At 39.7% G+C, this 23780-nt stretch overlaps 1 protein-coding gene across 1 annotated transcript in view; it reads left to right on the top strand.

Moving 5' to 3' along the window:
• CDC16 (cell division cycle 16) overlaps positions 1-23780 on the top strand; it is a 29707-nt gene that overhangs the window by 2724 nt on the left and 3203 nt on the right. Inside the window, exons 4-17 of the mRNA XM_078070050.1 lie at positions 825-863; positions 1224-1364; positions 3263-3422; positions 4400-4491; positions 4982-5115; positions 5987-6066; positions 7830-7879; positions 8760-8833; positions 10291-10416; positions 16478-16630; positions 17980-18043; positions 20445-20506; positions 21528-21663; positions 23366-23456. Of these exons, the coding sequence (XP_077926176.1) occupies positions 825-863; positions 1224-1364; positions 3263-3422; positions 4400-4491; positions 4982-5115; positions 5987-6066; positions 7830-7879; positions 8760-8833; positions 10291-10416; positions 16478-16630; positions 17980-18043; positions 20445-20506; positions 21528-21663; positions 23366-23456 (1402 nt within the window). The remainder of the gene's footprint in view (positions 1-824; positions 864-1223; positions 1365-3262; positions 3423-4399; positions 4492-4981; positions 5116-5986; positions 6067-7829; positions 7880-8759; positions 8834-10290; positions 10417-16477; positions 16631-17979; positions 18044-20444; positions 20507-21527; positions 21664-23365; positions 23457-23780) is intronic.

Below are 23780 nucleotides of genomic sequence, written 5' to 3'. Positions count from 1 at the left end.
TCAGTGCCTGGAATGCTGGCCAACCTCTCACTTTTCTCTCCCTTGCACATGTTTTCTTTAACTGGCCAGTATTTCTCATGCCCTTCTTTCAGAGTTTATGTAGTTTATGTCTTACATAGTGCTGTGTTTATGTCTTCCTGCCATAACCTCCTTGAGGGCAGATCCTTACTCTTCTTTTTTTTAACCATTTTATTTTTTTATTGTACCTTTTTTTTTAAAGATTTTTTATTTATTTATTTGACAGAGAGAAACACAGAGAGAGAGGGAACACAAGCAGCGGGAGTGGGAGAGGGAGAAGCAGGCTTCCTGCAGAGCAGGGAGCCCGATGCGGGGCTCGATCCCAGGACCCCGGGATCATGACCTGAGCCGAAGGCAGACGTTTAACGACTGAGCCACCCAGGCGCCCTTTATTGTACCTTTTTTAAAAAAGATTTTATTTCAGAGAGAGAGAGTGGTGTGCACAAGCATGAGTGGGGCGTGGGGGGGCGGTGCGGGGCAGAGGGAGACCCAGACTCCCGGCTGAGCAGGAAGCCTGATGCAGGACTCAATCCTAAGACCCTGGGATCATGACCTGAGCGGAAGGCAGACGCTTAACCAACTGAGCCACTCGGGTGCCTCTCTTTACTCCTTTTTGAATCCTTGGTGCCTAGTAAACAGTAGATCCAAGATGAGTATGAGTTGAAAAGACTGGATTTGGGTTTTCTGCAAGAGTAAAAGGACAAATTATGAAAGTAGCTTTCTTCATTTTATGCTTATAGTTTACTTTTAGAATGAGGGTATATATTATCTTGATCTCTTTTTTAATAGATTAATTTCTTTCCTAGCTATATGAAGCATGTCGCTACCTTGCAGCTAGATGCCATGTAAGTATGCTCTCAGTTTCAGTTTTCTTTGGTAAAAGTTTAATTATGTGAATGTTATACATCCCTTACATATGTGTAAGGATTCTGGTGATCGAGCTTGGCAGATTAGTAAAGTATTTCATGAGGAAATGTTCTTTTCTTTAGTATTGTTTGCTATAAAATACTGATTCTCCATTTACTGGAATCTGACATGCATGAAGAAGATTCTGCTTTAGAATTTTAAATTTTAAACTCTACATTTTAAATTTAGGTAATGAGTGAGTATGATACTTTATTACCCTTTTAAAATCTACAGTACTTGTGTGTATATCTGGTGTTAGAAGTCACGGGTGATGAGCAGTATTTCTGGTTTTTACACAGTATGCTGCAAAAGAGCATCAGCAGGCTCTTGATATTCTTGATATGGAGGAGCCAATCAACAAAAGGTTATTTGAGAAATACTTGAAGGATGAAAGTGGCTTGAAAGACCCCTCCAGTGACTGGGAAATGTCACAGTCTTCGGTAAGTCATGCTGCAGTAAGCATGCTTCAGTAACATCAGTAAGAATTACTCCCATGACATGGCAAACATAAATCACCTTTTATTTGAGTATAACCATGTTAGAACAGTTTGGTTCCCAACTTGTTTGCCACTGAAACACAAAAAGATTCCGAGACATTTCTGAGTCCTTAGTTGGAAGTTGTAGTTATGTCCTCATATGCTTGAATCTGAAATAGGCTGACTTGAGATCTTTATTCTCCTATGTGACACCTTAAACTACTCCTGCAGGTGGAGTAACATTTCCCTATCTTACTGTGTTGCAACACCTACCCCATGAAACCTTGATTACCTTAGTTTGCTTCTTTCCAGGGAGTGGTTGGGTGTTACTATTTATGTCATTTTGTATATTTCAGTTTGTATACTTCATACCTGCCTGAAATTGCAAGTTCCTTGTTGGCAGAGATTATATAATGTCACATAATATTCACAGACAGATTATTAATCTGGACTGTTCTTTTTTTCTTTTTTTTTAACAGCCTTCTTGTTACATCTATTTATGTGCTAAGAAGCACATTTATTTTTCTGCTAAGAAAGGTGTTTATGAGGGAGCTTGGTGTTACCATTATTATTTTTGGACTGCTTATCCATTAATTTACCCGCTAAGAAATGCATGGTTTATTTGTAATATGTTACTATTTTATGAAATTCCTTTTTTTTTTTTTTTTTTACAAGTCATAGGGTACTGAATAGGTCTAAGATTTGCTTGTTATATCCTCTCATATTTTTAGGTTTGGATTTTCTGATGAATTTTCTTTGCCCTTTACCCGTTTTAGCCGCCTGTCTCTGGATCATCTATAAGCTTAGTTACATGTTTCCTGAGGGTCAGATTCTGGAATATAAGTTGGATTACTCTATCCTCTTGTTACTGGTAGTAGTGAGGTGGCTACCGTGTGAACACCTTAACGTGTACTAGCCATGCCGAGAACTATCGCCTCTAGTTCTCAGGGCCTTGTAAGTTAGATGAGGGAAGGAAACTTGTCTGGAGTCACTAGTAAGCATCAGAGCTGGGATTTGAACTCAGATCTGTCCAGTCCTACAAATCCATGACCATTGTGCTATGTTGCTGCATTTTCCAATTTTTCCAATTTCCAAATCTTTCATTGAGACCTGCCTGTCAAACTGTCTGAGTTTTAATATTTGTATGCTGTTTGCTATCTAAATCATTACCCTCTTTGAGACATAACAGATAAGGAACAAAGTAGTAGTGACACGTGCTCTATAAAGATTGTTGAAATGAGAAGAGTCTAGGAGAGATAGATTAGAGAAGTTTTACTTTGCTTTCCTGTTTCTGTTAATTTATACTGTCTGACAGTTGGGATGGAACAAATCCTTTTAGATGTTAAGAAAAGTCTCAGTCTTGGGGCGCCTGGGTGGCTCAGATGGTTAAGCGTCTGCCTTCGGCTCAGGTCATGATCCCAGGGTCCTGGGATCAAGTCCCGCATCGGGCTCCCTGCTAGGCGGGGAGCCTGCTTCTCCCTCTGCCTCTGCCTCTCTCTCTCTCTCTCTCTCTCTGACTCTCATGAATAAATAAATAAAACATTTAAAAAAAAAAAAAGAAAAGAAAAGTCTCAGTCTTCATATAATATATAATTCCTTTTTTTTTTTTTAAGATTTTATTTATTTATTTGCGAGAGAGAGAAAGCACGAGAGTGGGGAGGGTCAGAGGGAGAAGCAGGCTCTCCACTGAGCGGGGAGCCCGATGTGGGACTCGATCCTGGGACTCCAGGATCATGACCTGAGCTAAAGGCAGATGCTTAAGCGACTGAGCCACCCAGGTGCCCCAGATAATATATAATTCTTGATCAAAGGTTAAGTTTAGAAGTATTGATTTAGTGTGTGACTCATCATTTTTCCAACAGATAAAGAGTTCTATTTGTCTCCTACGAGGGAAGATCTACGATGCCCTGGATAACCGAGCTCTAGCTACCTATAGCTACAAAGAAGCTTTGAAGCTCGATGCCTACTGTTTTGAAGCATTTGATCTTTTAACATCACATCACATGTTGACAGCCCAAGAAGGTTTGGAAACTCAGGTGTTTTCATGTTTAGCACAATTAATATTGTTTGGAATTTTTTTCCTCTGAAATCTGTAGAATCAAGAGCAGAGTATGTGCAGGTTTAAATAGACCTATTAACTTCCTTAGCATCTTCAAATGTGGAGCGCATTGCAAAGGACAGTAGTGTACAGTGCCCCTTGCTATCAGAATCTTTAGGGGTTTTGATGTGATGAGACCATCTTTTGGAGAAGTGACTTAAGGTAGTGTAAACTGAGTTCTCAGGATCTGATTCAGAGGTGCCCAACCTGGCTGCGCTCAAAGCCCCGAGGGGCTTTAAAAACATCAGTGTGCAGGTCCCAACTCCAGACAAGTGGAACAGAATCTGGTGGTGGGGCCCTGGCATCAGATGTTTTAAAGCTCTCAGATGACCCTAAGGTACAACTAGGGCTCAGAACCATAGACCTAGTATGTGAGCAGTAATGTGAGGGGGATTCATGCAAGAAACGGAGAGAAAGTGGAGATGTTGTATTAATGGGGTTCAAGCATAGTTTAGCCTAGTGCAGTGGTTCTCAGCCAGGTTGATTTTGCCCCCTACAGACATTTTTGATTTTTACAAATTGGGCATGGGAGTGCGAGGTTGCTACTGGCATCTAGTGAATAGAGATCAGAGATCCTGCTATAACCATCCTGTGGTGCTTAGGACAGCCAACATGATAGAATTGTCCACACAGAGTGAGGTTGGGAAACTAGCCAGTTAGTCCTTGCATCTGGTGATGACCAGCGTTGCCTAAAAGGCTTCATGGCTCAGCCCTCCAGGTAGTTCTCATCACCTGGGTCTGGAACCACTGTCTTAGTTTTTCTAGTACATTTTGATCTTGTTGTTCTCTATTCTGAGTTTGATTTATTTAGACCAAGAATTATAGAAGAATATTTTTCATTGCTGATGTTTTTTCCCCCATAAATATTGTGAGGATATTCTTTTTTCTTAACATTTTTAAGAAAAAGAACTTCTTGAGTCACTACCTCTTAGCAAGCTCTGTACTGAAGAACAGGAATTGCTACGCTTTCTCTTTGAGAACAAATTAAAAAAGGTAAGTAAAAACATAGTATTTGCTTTATGTAAATATTTCACTAAATTTGGCCTCTGTTACTAGTTAAATTTTTTTTACTAGTTAAATTTTTAAAAGTTAATTTTTATTAATTTAGCACATTTGCAAGAATAAATTGATTACTTAAAATATATGATAGGATTCCTAAAAAAGCTTCCAAAAACATGTCTTTCTCCTAGGGACTCCTTTTATACTAAAAGATTGAACTATCACATAAATGGGATGATGTTGTATGAAAATGAGGATTTTTTTCTTATGCTTTCTGAGCTTGTAATTTGTAAAATACTTCTCCCTGGAATTCCGTGATAAAATTGAGAGTTGAGCTAATTGAGAGGAGGACAGATGGGACAGGAAGTTAGAGCTTCCAGAGGCTCACACCTGCCCTGTGCAAACCCGAGCCCTTGGACCAGATTGAGTCTGCCATGTGATTTGTGCTGCTCACTGAGTTCATGTTTACCTTTCTCTGTTGCAGTATAATAAACCTAGTGAAACTGTCCTCCCCGAGTCTGTAGATGGTTTGCAAGAGAATCTGGATGTGGTAGTGTCTTTAGCTGAAAGACATTATTATAACTGTGATTTTAAAATGTGCTACAAGCTTACTTCTGTGTAAGTATATCTACTCATTTCTGTGTAGGAGCATAGTGTCCAGTCCCATTTTACCTAAGAAGGGTGTGGGACTGCTTTTTGAGTAATCTTGAACTAATTGGTGATAATTTAAGTTGCCTTTACCTTTTGCGGAGTACTAGAGGGGTTACTCTTGTCTTAAAAGTTTACAGACACAGGTTTTTGCACACTGTTGCTTTATTCCATTACCTTGGGAATAGACATGCCCCTCATCTGTCTTTTATAATTTGCAAGTTTGAAAATACGATTCTGGCACATAGTCTTATAAAATCCATTCTTTGTTAAAGTAGGGACTGGTAAAATCCTCTAGATACTGGGTACTCAGTCAGGCTCACTAACTAGCCAGGCCATCTCCTATACTAGTTTTCAAGTGCACATGATTCGAACCTGTCTCTTAGCTAAATTATATAGGCTGTTTTTAACGTATGTGCTGTTGAAGTGAGCACACATGCTATTTTTAACAGATCTTTGGGGTTGCTTAAAATCCTTGATTTCACAAAAATTTTAATTGACAAATGCTTATGATCTGTTTAATATTTCATATTGTTTTTAATCCTTCTAAATAATTGGATTCCTTATTTTATGGGTTATAGTTCTATTGATTTGAAATAAATAGGTGTGATAGTGTTTATTTTTATTCCTAACAGATAAACCAGAATTTTCCCTTTCATTTATAAGATAATCATTACCTTAACTGTGCCAACCTGAAGATGAATTAGAAAGTGAAGAAGTATTGTAACCCATAGTATTTTACATAATGCTGTAATGAGTATTTAGACATAGCTGATTTTAACGAGTTATGTTCTGTTAGGTACTGTTGCTGGTGTAGTGAATGTGTTGCTTTGACTTTCAGAGTAATGGAGAAAGATCCTTTCCATGCAAACTGTTTACCTGTACATATAGGGACACTTGTGGAGCTGAATAAAGCAAATGGTAAAATTTTTTTTAATTAAAATAATAATTGTTGGGGTGCCTGGGTGGCTCAGTTGGTTGAGCATCTGACTCTTGACTCAGCTCTTGATCTCAGGGTTGTGAGTTCAGGCCCTGTGTTGGGCTCCACGCTGAGTGTGGAGCCTCCTTAAAACAACAAATAAAATAGTAATTGTTGAGGGGCGCCTGGGTGGCTCAGTGGGTTAAGCGTCTGCCTTTGGCTCGGGTCATGATCCCAGGGTCCTGGGATCAAGCCCTGCGTTGGGGAGCCTGCTTCTCCCTCTTCCTGCTGCTCCCCCTGCTTGTGCGTGGACTCTCTCTCTCTGGCAAATAAATAAATAAAATCCTTAATTTATTTGACAGAGAGAGACACAGTGAGAGAGGGAACACAAGCAGGGGGAGTGGAAGAGGGAGAAGCAGGCTTCCCGCCGAGCAGGGAGCCCGATGTGGGGCTCAATCCCAGGACCCTGGGATCATGACCTGAGCCGAACGCAGACGCTTAACGACTAAGCCACCCGGGTGCCCCTAAAAAAATAATAATTTTAAGACAAAAAAAATTTCTGTAACTCTGGAAATTTTGTCTCCTAAATTCTGGATTATTGAGATTGCAGGTGACAACATAATGGAATTCTCCAATACAAATAATAGCTAGGGTAAGAAAGGCTTATTAAAATGACACAATTCTGTTATGTCACCAGAACACTGTTTCTTTATCCCTGCCTCCTTTTCTCAAATGTAGTTTGTGGTTTAGGTTACATAAGCTTTAGAGTACTGAGGGTCAGTTTTTCCGTTTTTCCTTTTTTTGTAGAATCCATAAGAAAATTGGTAAGACAGAGGGCAGTAACCGTTTAGAAACTGGAGGGGGATAGATTTTTTTTGCTTGTGCTTTTCATATTTTAACATTGCAGAAACATTCAGTTATGTTTGGATGATATTTGCCCTTAAATCTTTTAAACTGAATAGTGAACTCTGTCAGGAGTTTAAAAAGCCAGACACTCCAGTTCCAAACCCCTGCTGCTCAAAATGTGGTCTGCGGACCAGCAGCATCACATCTCCCGGAGCTTGTTGTGGATGCAGTCACTCTGGCTGTCCTGGTCTAATGAGTCCAAGTCTGAGGGGTGCCTGGGTGGCTCAGATGGTTAATGAGTCCAAGTCTGCATGTAGGAAATGTCATCAGGGCATGTTAGGACTTCCACATTATTTACTCAAGAAGAAATCATCTTGCTGATTTGATAAACTTCGAAGTTTGGTTACTCAGATTGGTTGTGGGTGGTTAAGATGGTCCATGATAAGCCCATGGAGTCGGAGACATCAGTTTTTAAGATAGGTGAAGAGCTGAGACATTACTTCTTTTTTTTTATTTTTAATTTTTTTATTGTTATGTTAATTCCCATACATTACATCATTAGTTTTAGATATAGTGTTCCATGATTCATTGTTTGTGCATAACACCCAGTGCTCCATGCAGAGAGACATTACTTCTTAAGCACCATGATGTGCTGTGCCACTCACCCGGTTTTCCAGCCACTTAGAAGCACTCAGCACCCACTTAGGGGGTCAGGAATGGGGGCGGGGGAGGTGAATGAAACAGCTATAGCAACTGCCCTGTGCAGCTTGTATATTTCATTAGGTAGAAAGAAAGAAAATTAAGGAATTGCTACTGTGAGAACAAAATCTATGTGATTGTGGAGAGTTGTAACTGGAGGAAAGTCATATCTTAAAATTCATTGTATATAATTGTTTTTTTTTCTTTTTCTCTAATGTAGAACTTTTCTATCTTTCTCATAAGTTGGTGGATCTGTATCCTAGTAATCCTGTAAGTAAATGTATGCCTTTTTTCCTTAGGGTTTTTTTTTTTTTTTTTTTTACTGAACCTTAAAAAAGTATTTAACTGGTGTTTAAGTAGTAGCTTATATTTAAGTTCAAGCAAATAATGTTTTATTTCAAGGTGTTGGAGGAGAACCTACTAGTGCTATGATAATTAGAAGCAGCGTTAAGTTTTTCAGTCCATGAAGGTTTTTTTTTCTTTTTTGAAGTATCTTCAAATAATAGCTTAAGACAAAAATCCTTTTTTTCCGGTTATAGAAATTATATATGCTTATTTTAGAATACTTGACATACAGAAAAATGTTAAAAGTGAAAGTCATACTCTTACCTCTTGGGAGTAATGCTTTTTCATGTTGCATGTGTAAGATACGTTACTGAACTGTGTAGTGATTGAATCCTTGTGTCTCCCACACTGTTGTGGATCACAGCCAGGACCCAGAAATTGAAACTGGAATCAGGAGCTATGTCTTTAGAGACAGAAGTCAGGGATCGAGGCCTAAGGCTGTACCCTAGGCAAAACCAGTGCAAGAGAAGTCAGCTAATGAGGTCGATCCTGGTTGGTGCCAGCTAGAGCCAGGGTCAAGCTGGGGAAGACACGATGCAGGCTGGTGTTTGAACTAAGTGTTTAGGAACCTCATATTCTATCGAATGCTGCAGGGACTTCGTTGAAGGAACGCTGAGGAAGAACCTGTTCTTTTTCATCTAGGACTTAATAGACAGCCTGTCTCAGAGAAGTTTCTAACTTGAACTAGAATAACTTGAGCTAGAACATGTGATGGGACATCTAGTCCACTCTCTGGCCTAATATGTTAGAGATTTCCAGTTCCAAGTTAAGCGTCTTTGGTCACAATGAATTTTGAACTTTGTAGGTGTCTTGGTTTGCAGTGGGATGCTACTATCTCATGGTTGGTCATAAAAATGAACATGCCAGAAGATATCTCAGGTATGAATCTGTTGTCTTTCTCTCTCTGTAATAAGCCTATAGGAAATGATTTCTTCTTCATCCTTTTTAATACAATAGTAATTTAAAAGCAGTATGAAAGAATGATTTCTTTAGCAGATTCAGTTCAGTTGTATCAATTAATGTACCTTTTTTAAGAACTTATGATATATTTAAATTCTATTTATAAATGAGAAGAAATATGAAACATAATAATGTAATTTGAAGCCTGTTTTTCATTTACGGAGATACTGTTAACCTTTTAGGACGTTTTTTGTTAACAGTTGTAAAATTACATGAAACCACCTGAGATTAGGATCACTAAATGTGACTGTAGAACAGAATTCTTGGCATAGTGAACTGGTTTATATAAGGATCTGCTGTGGTCTTGGCTTAAGGAACTCCGCGCAGCCCAGACAAGCTCCTTAGCCAGTATTATTCAATTATTCAAGTACAGAAAAATGGTTAGTGTGGGAAGAATTACTAGAGATTTAAAATATTAAAATAACTGATTTCTTCCACGTGAACAAAATAGAAAATGGCTCTAAGGGAAAGTGTATAAACTTTGGACCCAGATTTGAATTCTAATGCAAGTCCTGCCACTTAACTAGCTGTAATTCCTTGGGAAAGTTAATTTCTCTGACCCTCTCTTCTTTAAAAATGGGAATGATCCAATACTTGTATCCCAGGCTTGTTAGGAAAACTAGGAGGATGACATATAAGGATCTTTCACTAGGAAAAAAATAGGGAGGAGTTCTCTGGTTAGTTGAGCATTATGCATTTTAGAACTTACTTGTGCTTTTTCGTGGAGTAGGAAGATATGCTCCTCCGATTAAGTGACGGACTCCACATGAAACAAGGAACATTTGAGTAATAGAAAGCATAGAAAATAAAATGCTAGAAAATGGGAATGTCATCCTTTATGTTTTCCATGTTTTGTGGTCTGGGTCACCAGTGTGTCTGCTGACTGGGGATTACTTACAACTGTTTGAGACCGTGCAGCCCAGTCTGCAGAACCAGGGTGACTCTCTTACCACCATCCATGGCTGTCACTTAATCTTCCCAGGCTTAGTATCCTTATCTTTAAAATATAATAATTTATCTTGCAAGTTATTAGGATTAGGTGATGCATATAAGGCCTCTAACATGGTGCCTTATTAAATGGTTGCTGCCACCACCATTAGTGAAACAGAGCTCCTGGATTAAGTAATATTTGTAAATTCTCCACAGGATGCCAGTGGGTTATTGTACCTAAAAAGCTGTGGACCTCTCTTAAAATTTCTTAAAATTTTGCTTATACTATTAAGCATTGTTTTATTTCAAATGAATTAACACAATTGTTGTGTAAGTATTTAATGTGTTGAGAGCTCATTTATTCTAATATCCTCGAAGCCATCAGCTTATATAAGATTAACAATTTAAGAATGCATGTATGACTAGAATGACATCTCTTGTTTCAGCAAAGCAACAACACTTGAGAAGACTTACGGGCCTGCGTGGGTAGCGTACGGGCACTCGTTTGCAGTGGAGAGTGAGCACGACCAGGCCATGGCTGCCTACTTCACAGCCGCACAGCTGATGAAAGGGTACGGCAGAGCACGCAGTAAAATCCACGAAGGATTGCTTTTGCTCACAAAATGACGATTCCGTTATTACTGCCACCGCCATTTGGTTGTTGAACTAAACAAAAATATCTTACTTCTGTCTTGTTAGTAGCTTATGATTGTAAAATAACTGGAAATTGAGGGAAAGAGAGGCTTGTGTAGTGATTTTGTCTAGCAGTTCACCTTAACCAATACAGAGGGAACTGGGAAATTACGCTGAGGGAAGAGATGAGGATAGAAGCTCCTTCTCACGCTCATGCAAGAATGAAAGTATTCATATGCAAATTGTTATTTATATCCTATTTAAGTCCAAAAGGTACTTGCTGTGGGCTTAGTGGACTGTATTTGCCAGTGTTCTAGATTTACATCAATATTAGGTATATTGATATTAAGTATTGCTGTTATTCCCGTCCACTCTCTTTGGACTCCCCTAACCCTAGCCCTAGGCCTGCTGTGCAGTGTTTTTATGTGGGCCGCCTCCGTCTCTGGAGAGGTAGTAGGAGTGCAGTAGGTCAGACTGCCTGATGATCTTGGCAAAGTAGGTAGCCTCTTGAAGAATAGGTGTAATCGCGGTACTTATTCCTCGGAGTAATCCTGGGAGTAATTGAGACAATACCAATTACAGACTTTGAACAATACCTGATGTGCAGAGAGCAGTCAGTAAAAGTTAGCTACCTTGATTTGTTTGCTTGTAGTATTCAGGATTGGGATCATATATTCATTTGCACTGAATGTTCTCTTGTTAGGTTTAATCCTTTTCAGACTATCAGACTTATTTTGGTGCCCAGTTCTGCATGTAAATTATTAATGATACCCAGATTTTTTTCAGTTCTATTAGATGTGTATATGACTTTTATATCTAACTTGTTATCCATGCACATATTGTAAAGGAAGTAGCTCCCTAACTGCCTTAGTCTCTTCAGACTGCCTTAACCAAAGTGCAATAGACTGGGTAATTTGAAGAATGAACATGTATTTTCTCACAGCTCCAGAGAGGCTGGGAAGTCGCTGGTCAAAGTGCTGGCCCATTTGGTCTCCCTGGTGAAGGTGCCCTTCCTGACTTGCAGATGGCCACCTTCTTACTGTGTCCTCATGTGGCAGGGAGAGAGCTCTGGTCTCTTCCTTTCACAGGGGCACCAGCCCTGCTGTGTCATGTCCCCACCCTTAGGACCTCATTTAACCTTTATTATTTCCTCACAGGCCTTCTCCAAATGTAGTCACATTGGGGTAGGGCTTAAGATGAATTTGGTTGAGGCAGGGGACATATAAATTCAGTCCTAATACTAACAGAAATAATCTTCCAGAGGTGCCTGGGTGGCTCAGTTGGTGAAGCGTCTGACTTCAGCTTGGGTCATGATCTCAGGGTCCTGGATTGAGCCCCGCGTTGAGGCTCCCTACTCAGCAGGGAGTCTGCTCCTCCCTCTTCCTCTGCTCCTCTCCCCCCCCCAAATAAATAAAATCTTTAAAAAAAAAAAAATAATCCTCCAGGTTAAAATTGTTCATCCAGTTATTGATTCACCTAAATGGTCCTCGATACCCAGTTCAGGGTTCTTCAGTTTATCCACCAAGATGTGTGAGACTTTATTCAGTGCTTTGCTGAAGCTTGGTTCCCATGTCTACCTATCTATCAGTCTGATAAATTGGCAGGAAAAAAATCTCCATAATTTACCGTGGGTTGTTTCTTATGAGTGCAGGCTAGAGTGTGCTTTTTTTTTCTCTGTGTGCTCACAAACCCAGAATAGTTATTATTAGTTGTTTGTTAGTTCCTCCCTAAGAATCAAAACCAGTGACACTGTTTCCCAGTCTAACAGACTTTATCCAATTGAAATTTCAAATCAGCTCATTGTGATAAGCATTATTCTTTTCAGTTCATCCCCATCAGAACAACTTTGCATTCTCTCAACTTGCCCTGTGTTTGGATAAATGTTTGAAATTGTGTAAATATTTTAAAATTTCCTTTATGATTTCTTCTTTGAGCCACTGGTTAGGTAAGAGTATGTTGTTTAATTACCACATATTTGTGAATTTCCCAAATTTCCTTCTTTTAGGATTTCTATTTTAATTCCATTGTGGTTGGAGAACATAGTCCTTTCATTTTTTTTTCTTTTTTTAAGATTTTATTATTTGACAGAGTGCACAAGTAGGGGGTGCAGCAGGCAGAGGGAGAGGGAGAAGCAGGCTCCCCGCTGAGCAAGGAGCCCGATGTGGGACTCAATCCCAGGACCCTGAGATCGTGACCTGAGCCGAAGGCAGATGCTTAACTGACTGAGCCACCCAGGTGCCTGAACATAGTCCTTTCAAAGTTATTGAGGCTTGTTTTATGACTTAACATGGTCTATTGTAGAGAATGTTCAGGGTATGCTTGAGAATTCTGCTCTTTTTGGGTACAGTGTTATTGTAATCCCTTGGTTCTGGTTGGGTGGTAGTGTTCACGTCTTGTCTTCTGCCCATTACTCTATCCATTATGGCAGGTAGGGTATTGAAGCCTCCCAGCTATTACTGTGTGAATTATCTCTTTTCCCCTCCAATTCTGGCTGTTTTTGCTACATGTATTTTGGGTCTCTGTTGTTCGGTTCTTGATGGATTGAAACTTTTATTATTATAGAAGGTCCTTCATTGTCTCTGGTAACAAATTTTGTTGTAAGGCTATGTTTGATACTAGTATAATCTCACCAGTTCTCCTTTGTTACTGTTTGCATGGTCTTTTTCCATCCTTTTACTTTTAACTTGTTTGTGTCTTTGAATCTAAAGTATGTCTCTTATAGACAACATGTAGTTGGATTGTGGTTTTATTATCCATTCTGCCAATGTCTTGCCTTTTGATGGAATTTAATCCATTTTTGTGTTATATAATTACTGAGAAGTTAGAATTTATGTTTGTCATTTTGCTATTTTATGTCACATGTTTTTTGGTCTTCTTTGTTACTGCCTTTTGTATTAGCTATTTCGTAACATACATTTTAATTCCTTGGTTTTTCCTTATAGTACGTTTTTTGAGTTGTGGTTTTTTTTTTTTTTTAAGTTTTATTTATTTATTTGACAGAGAGAGAGACAGCGAGAGAGGGAACACAAGCAGGGGGAGTGGGAGAGGGAGAAGCAGGCCTCCCGCTGAGCAGGGAGCCTGATGCAGGGCTCGATCCCAGGACCCTGGGATCGTGACTTGAGCCGAAGGCAGACGCTTAACTGACAGCCACCCAGGTGCCCCTGAGTTGTGGTTTTTTGTTGTTGTTTTCTGTTTTGTTTTGTTTTGTTTTGTTTTTAGTGGTTATCTTGGAGATTACAGTTAACATCTTAAAATGGTTGTTTGGATTAATACCAGCAGAGGGGCTTTCCAACACCAATAACCAGTTCTCTGATTCTCTGGACACCAGCTGGGTCCTACAAGTCAATTCAGTTCTGATATTACCCAGACTTAGTGCAGACCTTCCACAGGGTAAGCTCAGTCCCACAAGACTGCCCCTCCCCACTTCAGATGCCAGTGGTAAGTCCCAGGCCACTTTTACTTCTGATTGGCTATGAATCAGAGGTCCCCATGACTCTCTCCTGAGATTTGATGATTTGCTAGAATGACCCACTGAACTCGGGAAGGCATTTTACTTACATTTTCTGGCTTATTATAAAGGATACACTCAGGAATAGCCAGATGGAAGAGATGCACAGGGCAAGGTATGTGGGTGGGGGGTGCCCACAGCTTCTACCCCTTTCCAGGCATGCCACCCTCCCAGCACTGCTTTGTGCTTTACCAACCCAGAAGCTCTGAGGCTCATTGTTCAAAAGTTTTTATGGGGCTCAATCTCTAACCCTTCCCTTCCTGGGAGGTCAGTGGGTGGTAAAAAAAAGTTGCAACCCTCTCATCACTTGGTCCTTCTGGTGACCAGTCCCATCACAAGGCTCTTGCAGAGCCCTGCCCTTCATTAGCATAAACAGGGGTGATCAAAAGGGGTCATGAATAACAAAAGAGACTCCCATCACTCAGGAAATTGCGAGGGTTTTGGGTGCTGTGTATCAAGAATAAGGGGAAAGACCTATATTTCTTACTCTACCACAGGAACTTAATTCCAGTAGTATATAAAAACTTCACCGCTGTTTAGCTCTGTTCCCTCCTACCTCTGTTGTGCTGTTATCATACACATTACATCTTAAACATTGTAAGTCCCTCAACACAAATTTATTGTTGTGTTACCTATTAAATCAGATAGAAGAGTTGCAAACAAAAATACATTTATATTGTCCTATGTTTATCTATGTGGTTACTTTTACTAAGCTACTTTTTTTAACGTGGGATTTGAGTTACTGTCTAGTGCCCTTTTCATTCAGCCTGAGGGACTCCCTTTGGTATTTCTTGTAAGGTGAATCTGCAACGAGATTTCTCAGCTTTTTGCTGCCCTGAGAAATTCCTGACTTCACCTTCATTTTCAAGGATAGTTTTGTTGGGTATAGAATCTTGGTTGGCGCTCTGTTTCTTTCAGCACTCTAAACGTCATCCATCTGCCTTCTTGGCCTCCAGGTATTTGCTTAGAAGTCAGGTGTTAATCATATTGGGAATCTCTTGTGTGTTATTAGTTGTAGTTTCTCACTCCTTTAAAGATGGGGGGGGGTTGCTTTTTCATTGGTCTATGATTTGTCTAGGTGTGGATCTCTGAGTAGCCTACTTGGAGGTTTTTTTAAGCTTTGGGGTGTTTTTGGCCGAAATACTCTTTGGTTTCAAATAATCTTTCTGCCCCTTACTGTCTCCCTTTGCCTTCTGGGGCTCTCATCATGCATATTTTGGTGTGCTCGGTGGCATCCTACAGGTCTCTGAAGCTCTGTTCATTTTTCTTCTTTTATATTTCTGTTCCTTAGATTGGGTAATCTCAATTGATCTATCTTCAATTTCACTGATTTTTCAGCCTGTTCAAACTGCTGTCAAACCCTTCTAGTGAATTTTTAAAATTTATTTTACTTATTTTACTTTTCAACTTGAGATTTTCTATTTATTTCTCTTAGTGTTGGTCTAGTATGTCCAACAACTGGTCATTGTCCCAGACAGTTTCTATTGACTGATTCTTCCCCCCTCACCCCCAGATTGCTAATTATTCCCTGTGTCTTTTCCACACTTGAGCTGTTTTTCTAGAATAAAGACTCCTCAGGTTGTTGTAAGCCTTTGGTTAACTTCCAAAGTTTTGAAAAAGTTCATTTTGATAATTTGGCAGTGTTCTTGTTGCTTTTATGGAGGAGAGTTTTGGAGATCCTTACTTTGCCATTTTGGAAGTACTTCCTCCAGGTAAATCCTTTTAAAGCGTTCTTCACAATCCTTCTGTAGGTGATAGAGTCTTTATCTGAATCATGATTCTCGATTAAAACCAAAGCATATATTTATATACTTTCTTAGATCCATCTTCAAAGAAATATTATTCTGTTTCTTGTAATGTAATTACTGGTCTGACAAGAGATGAAGATTCAGTTAAGAAGTGGTTAGTACGTACTCTGTGCCTAGAACTGTTTCAGAGGATGTGAAAATGGGGTATACACAACATACTTCTGAACTCCCCGGCATAGAACTGATAGGAATTGAGATAATAGGAATCCACACAAGGGAGAGCCATTTAGGTTAGAAAGTCAGAAGCATTTCACAAAGGGAAGTGGAACTTGAACACATCATGAAGGACACACGGTTCCAAATCAGAAGAGGAGAGGAGGGAAGGCAGTCAAGGCTAAGGGTCTCACCTTAGCATCGTGGAAGAAAACAGGAAGCACACACCTGCCCTTCTGTTCTGCTTCAGAGGTTTTTTGTTTTGTTTTTGTTTTTGTTTTTACTGTAGAATGCTGAAAAATAAAGATGAGTAGGTTGCTGATAGATTCTAGAAGTAGTAGCTGAACAGTCTAAAAACCTATGAGACCTTGATTAAATATCAGTAAATGAAGTGTTAGAAAAAAAGTAAGCACCTTGTTTTTTGGCTGTGTTTAAGTTATTTTGCTTAAGTTAATTTAAGTTGATAAATTAGTTTCTGCCGAATTACAAAGTTTTAGGTGTTGAATATGTGAAATTTTCCAATATTTTTAGGTGTCATTTGCCAATGCTGTACATCGGATTAGAATATGGATTGACCAATAACTCAAAATTGGCTGAAAGATTCTTTGGCCAAGCGCTAAGCATTGCACCAGAAGACCCATTTGTTATGCATGAGGTTGGCGTGGTTGCATTTCAGAATGGAGAGTAAGTACTGAAAGGCAAAAAACCCTTCTATTTTATTTCTGTAAATGAAGTAAAACCTCAGTCACTAGAGGTTTTACTCTCCTCAGTGACTCTTCATTAGATTTTTGTTTTTAAATATGTACCATTTTAGGAGAAGGAGGAGGGCAGTTAAAAAAGAAAATACAAAGTGTTATCTTGGATTTCTTCAAATTTGACTAAACGGGTTTTGGTCCCCTTGGATGTGGGCTGCTACAGGCTCATAGTTCCAAGACTGGACAGTTGTTCCTGATGGTCAAGTGACTGCACCCCATAGGGTGGCCTGGAGGCATTGCAGAACCCTTCATCATCTCCTTGTTGATTAGGAGCTGGAGTCATATTTGAGAAAGATTTCCCACAATTGTGAAACAAAAATGTTGTTCATTTAGTTGCCTAATCTGAAAATTAAACTAATTAGAATGGCTCAGTCTCGAAGTTTCCTGGGCATTTGAGACATTACTGTATCCTTGCATATTTGTAGAATAAGTAATTCAGTGTCGTACTCTAAAGAGAAAACTCTTTGTAGTCCTCTGCACTAAATTATACATTAATTTAAAAACAAATCACTATTACTATAGTGTTTTTTGTGGCATGTGTGTGTGTATTCTAAAAATTGGATAATCTAATATATATAAAAGCAAGTTTGGAGCTGTTTTAAAATAATACAGAGTGATGATTTAATATGCAGTCCATTGGTTTGTAAGTCAGAGTCAGCACTTTCCCGGTTGCAGACAGATGCACATTCCCAGCTGAGGTGGAGATGATGTTCTGCCTTCCTATTACTGCTCTCATACAGTAAACGAGTATTCTTTTTTTTTTTGCAGTCTACTTTGTGTCACATTTTTCACAGTTTTGTGCTTTTTGTTGATGACGTTACTGTTTAAAATGATCCCTAAGCCTGGTATGACATGCTGTTTGTGACCCTTACGCACAAGAGGGCTGCAGATGAGCTTTGTTGCAGGCCGTGTTCAGTGTCAGTGGATCAACATGTATGTTAAATAAGGTATCAGTCAACAGAAGCACATGGAAAACAGGTTGTACATTGAACAGTTGACCACAGGTTTGTAGGAACCTGACCTTATATTTCCACCAGTATTTGCTAAAAGAGTGTTCACAGTGACTTTATGGAATATAATTACCAAGAATAATGAGAATTAACTGTATCTCCTAAAATCTTGAACACCTGTGATGTTAGTGCCATAAAATTAATCATTTATCTGACCTTTAAATTTGAATTTTAATAAACCCTATTTACAGAAGTTTACCTCATTTTTCTTACAATATTTATACTTGCTAATTGTGAATAATCTGCAAACTTTTCCCCTTTATTTTAGATGGAAAACAGCAGAAAAATGGTTTCTTGATGCTTTGGAAAAAATTAAAGCAATTGGAAATGAGGTATTCTATGTAATATCTCTAACTCTTAAGTGTGTTTGCTGTTGAATGAGAACAATAATAGGGACAATCTGTCTCACCTAGAAGACAATGGGCTAATATTTATCCTGGCAAATGGCTTGTTAATGTTTGGATTTCAGGCATTTATTTTGCTACATGGTATAAAATGAGTGTGTTTCTAATTGAGAGGGTAGGTGTTGGTTGTTTGCTTCCTAAGAGGCTGTAGTTCTGATATTTAGGAGTAATCAGAATATATTTGTCGATTATTTGATGTGGGGAGTATGGGATACTGGACACTGCTGGGCACTGTACCATCTAACATAAGATATCCTTCTCTGGAACTGAAGAGCCTCCTCTTTGATTAATGGGTAGATAAATAGTGCCCACCTCTGTAGGAATCAGGCCAGGTGTCACTTTATTCAGACCTATCATGGCTTTTTCTTACCGTGTACTTAATGCATATTTAGACCTCTCAATGTTTGAAATATTTAACTAGGTTCTACCATATGAAAGATGTGTGCTTGTGATTTAACTTTCCAGCTATCTTGGATGTGTATACCTGGGTATTATTTTAAAATTAACAATTTTAGATACTGTCAGCTTCCATAGGTAAGGGATTTGCATATTGCTACTCTTCTGGTTCTTGATTCTTTTTATTCACATCTATTTTGTTTTATTCCATTCTGATTGCCACTTCCCTTTTTACTCTGTTCCTTTTGGGCAGCCTTGCTTGTAGCCCACATTTTCCTTGGCTGTTGGTTCCTCTTTACTGACACGGACACAGCTCCCTCTGGATCCCTGCCAAGTCTTTTATTTGTCCTAGGAACTTAAAAACACTATATTTCTGTGTGTTGGTACATGTATGTATATAAAACAGGTTCTTGAGCAGCTCAGTCTTGGGCAGTCTGGATAATGAATGTGTTTTTGTTAATATGGGGTTGCCACATATCACCTTCCCGGTTTTCAGAGTTGAATACCTTAGAGCCTTGCTGCTTTAACTAGACCAACTGCCTCAGCATCACCTGGAAGCTGACTAGAAATGCACAATCCTAGATCCACTGAATCACAGTCTGCAGTTTTAGCAAGATCCCTAGATGATTCTCATGCACAGAAAAGTTCAAGACACACTATCACAAACCACACTTAGAGTTGAAACTATATTTTTTGATGATCTGAGGGCACTGTGGAGTCTTACAGAAATTTACAGTAATGGCTTTAAGTACAAATGCACAAAACTATTAAATTGATGAAATGCCCATTAAAAAGTGACATGAAGACGGGGAAATATTGTTTGACTTCAATTGTTAACTGTAGCAAATGTCAAAATAGCCACAGGGAAGCAAATGGTGCCTAAGAACCATGAAAGGTGTGTTTTTGTTCCCATGGGCTGTGCCTCCTGGATCCAGGCTCGGGAGCTGGAGAGTGTGGCTCAGGTCTGTTTAGTTGTTTGGTTAGCTCAGACTGACCGACATGTGTTTGACTGTGTCCTAAGCTCTGAGCCTGGTGTTGGGAGCCAATAGGAAACTGGCGTGTTAGTTCCTGCCTTTAGACCGGTTGGGGATTGCAGATAAGTAAATTGGCAGTAATTAAACAGTGCACAAACACAGCTGTGATTGAGAAAATAAAGGAACCCACACAGAGGGGCAGTTAACCCAGACTTTAGGATGGGCCGAGAAGGCCTCTTGGATACAGCCTCTTACACCTCCGTCCTAAAGCAGGAGCAGATAATCAGCCAGGCACAAGTGAGGAAAAGGTTGTAGAAGGTATAGAGAATGGTGTGTGCTGAGTTGGAGCCACTCCAGACAGCTTGGATTTTAAGTTCACAGAGAAGGTCAAGAAATGGGGCAGGAGGGTTAAGTGTGGATCGTTCAGGGCCTTGCACCTTATCCTGAGGTGGTGGGGCCCAGACAAGACTTGTTACGTGGGGATTGGTGTTACACAGAGGGGGCTGATGAATGAGCCTTTGGTAGTTCCTAGGGGTCAGGGATGATGTGGGTGCCAGGCGTGAGAAGCAGGCGCTCAGAAAGGCATGAGGTTGGGGAGCTGGGATGGCAGGAGAGAGAATAGGAGTTCAGTGGGTGGCACGTTGGATTTGCATTGCTGTGAGCTTTCTGAGTAGGAATATTTAGTGGGCAGATGGAGAGCTCTGGACTGGGGACGCAGAAATGGAACTTCTTCAGCACAGTGGGGCTCATTAACAAAGGTGTGTTAATAAATAATAGCGTCCTCAGGAAGTCTCTTCTAGTAGGAAAGAAAGATGGAGAATCCAGCAATACTCTGCTTCATGCTGCCTAGGCCCTGGGAGAGAGGGCAGCCTTCGTAGGTGTGTGTGATGGTGTGGTTGAAAGGGTCTGTCTGAAAAGTGGCGTGCGTGAGTCATGGGTCTGATGCTGCTGTGTTTCAGGTAACAGTTGACAAATGGGAGCCTTTGCTGAACAACTTGGGGCACGTCTGCAGGAAGCTTAAGTAAGTAAAGTAGAACGTTTTCAGAAATATTCTTTGTGACTAAAAGTTTACTTAATTTTGTGTAGCCTTCTTCATATTTTTTAAAGATTTTTTATTTTTAAGTAATCTCTACACCCAATGTGAGGCTCAAACTATGACCCCAAGATCAGGAGTCGCACGCTCCACCAACTGAGCGGCCAAACGCCCTTTTCCATATTTTTATTTTGAGATGTTCCGGCTGTGTACTTTGCTGCTCAGATAAAGCAAGCATCAAAATAATTATCTCTAGTGGTTTTTATAAACATTTCTTTATTTTTATATTCTGGTGGTACAATAATATTCTAGAAGTTTAAAGAATTACAATAACTTTTATTTTCTTAGATTAAAAAATTGGTGTTCAAAATTAATTTGGAAGGATTAAGATAGTAGGGTTTAGTACCAGTTTTATGGTGTGATACACAGCAGCCTCTGAAAAATAGATTCTTTGGTTAAATAAGTTTGGGAAACTCTAGGCTCCTAAAAACATAACAGGTTTTTCTGTTTCAGGATATCGTGGAGTCTTTACTATTCATTATGAGCTGCAACATTTCCCAAACTTTAGTGAACCGTTTTTCACAAAAGATTTACAGGGCAGGTATTCCAGGAGAACTCTGGGAAATGCTGTCCCAAGTAACTTCTTTGGACCTTTGGTTGCTTTTAACCAGCAGTGGCGTGGGAGTTTTATCTTGCCATCAAGGAGGCCTTATAGTGTAGTGGGGTTCCGGCGCCAGTCTTGGGTTCCTGTGGGGGTGCTCTCAGCTGGCTGGCTGAGCAGTCAGGAAGATCTATTTCAGGGAGGTGTCCAGGTACACGGTGGTGGATGTGAAGAACCGTTATCAGCCTAAACTGTTACTCTGATGTCCCAAAGTGTTTCTGATGTTTTTACATGGATGAATACTCATCTTAGACCTAGCAAGTGAGTGCTTTCACTGTACCTACTAATTGTTTTTTCTCTTTCTTCCCGTTCTCCCTGCTCCCAACTCCCTCTCATCTTCTCTCACAGAAAGTATGCCGAGGCCTTGGATTATCACCGTCAGGCGCTGGTGTTAATTCCCCAGAACGCGTCCACCTATTCTGCCATAGGGTATATCCATAGTCTGATGGGCAACTTTGAAAATGCTGTTGACTATTTCCACACAGTATGTCTAGTTAACATTTACCACTTTTTTTTTTTTTTAAGATCTTTTCTAGGCAATGTTGGGGCTTTTTGTTTGCTTGCTTGTTTTTCTAGGCAGTGTTTATTTTATTATTATTATTTTTTTATTATTTATTTGACAGAGAGAGACATAGCGAGAGCAGGAACACAAGCAGGGGGAGTGGGAGAGGGAGAAGCAGGCTTCCCGCGGAGCAGGGAGCCCGATGTGGGACTCGATCCCAGGACCCTGGGATCATGACCTGAGCCGAAGGCAGACGCTTAACGACTGAGCCACCCAGGTGCCCTAGGCAGTGTTTATTTTAATAGCCATTTTAAAATTCTTCAGGCGACCTTGTGCTTTTTTCTTTCCTTTGCAGAGAAAAGCATGTGTGTGTTGTGCAGTACTCATCAAATTAGAGATAAATGTGAGACTTGTCCTAAGTGTGTAGTGAGACATACATGTGTCCGTGGTATTCGTTGGCCCTGTCTAAGCAGGAGAAAAGAAATTCCATTCTCTCTACTTAGGACTTATAATTAATTCACTTAGATCACTTTGGTCGGTGAAGAGAACAATCTGTGTTCATCACAAGGAAAGAATCTCTCCTAAATCCACTGCCGTATCGTGCCAAATCTAAGACCCCATTAGTAAGCAAGTTGACCACACACACACACTCACTCACACAGACACACACAAATAAACCTTTAAACTTTACGTGATTCTTTCTAATCTCACCATTTTTTGGTACTTGGAAAAGTGCTCTTTTTGGACATATTAGGACGTAGATTTTCATCAGGGATCACTCTAGTATCTACATAAAAAAGAAAATAGAAGTGAAACAGATACTTAAGGTACTCTATTCTTCACATTCAGAGTTTGGTTCTTCTAAATCACTTGTACCGGGTGGTCGATGTGTCTGCTTTCCTGGTGCTGGCACATACCCCCTGCTCTTGACTAGGTTTCTCCCAAAGACATTGGCTCTGCAGATCTTACGCTGCCAGAAAGTGTCAACAGCAACGGCAGTTCCTGTATTTGTGAGTGTTCATGTGGTTTGTGGTCTAGTCTACCTGTCCACGGCTGCCAAGTCCAGGCTGCTCACTCAGGACACTCATCATGGCTCTGGCCAGCTGACAGCAGTAGTAAAAAACCACCAGTTTTTTAAGACATCCCAAGTTCAGAAATGTTACAATTTGGGGGGGAAGAAAAAAAAAGTGGGTCTTAGAATCAATGAAATCATGGTATTTGGAGAGAAAGATAAAATACGAGAAAACACATAGGGTTGGTTAAAATTTTCAGGCGAGATCCAAGTCCTGCAAGTGCCACTATGATAACCAGGATACTGAGCTAGTCAGAAGTGTGGAGTAGCAACTTTTCTGGTTTGTGTGATCTTTCAAATGTGTGTGAAGATGGTATAATTTGCCTCTATTCTTACATAATTAATACAGAAGGCTTAGAAGGCTCTATGTGGAGATACAGTTTTGAAAATCTTTTTGGAGGAGTGGGATTTCAAACATAAAACAGAATGGCGTAATGAGCCTCCATGTTACCATCACCCAACTTCAACAGACATCAATTCATGGCTACTCTTGTAGCCCCACTCCCCCTGATTCCCTGGAGTGTTTTGAATTGAATCCTGCAGGAATATTTTTAAATGAAAGAGAAGGAAATACATTTTCTTGTAATAACCATGCTGAATCTTTTCTGACAGGCTCTTGGTCTTAGGCGAGATGATACATTTTCTGTTACAATGCTTGGTCATTGCATTGAGATGTACATTGGTGATTCTGAAGCTTACATTGGTAAGATGATAATTATTTTGATTGACATTGTATTCTATTCTTTAGATTGTTGTATATCTCTGTTTAGGTTTCTCAAATCTCATGTAAGGTTCTAAGTTTATCTTTCTAACCATTTAACTATATTAACATCAAGGAACTCCATTTATTTTGTTGGAACAATGCTGTGGGAATTAATGACTTACTAAAGTATTCATGCATTTTAAAATTGAGTACTCGGTATATGTAAAATACTATTATAGAGTACGTGTAAAGTGCTGTGATACAGGAGAATCAATCTAATTGATGGAAAAGATCTTGGAGACTTTAGTTTCTAATAATTTCTAA

This window comes from Halichoerus grypus, chromosome 4 (genome assembly GCF_964656455.1).
Source record: "Halichoerus grypus chromosome 4, mHalGry1.hap1.1, whole genome shotgun sequence".
Classification (NCBI taxonomy): domain Eukaryota; kingdom Metazoa; phylum Chordata; class Mammalia; order Carnivora; family Phocidae; genus Halichoerus; species Halichoerus grypus.
The sequence above is the reverse complement of the archived record's forward strand: the minus strand, read 5'-3'. Positions and strand labels throughout refer to the sequence as shown.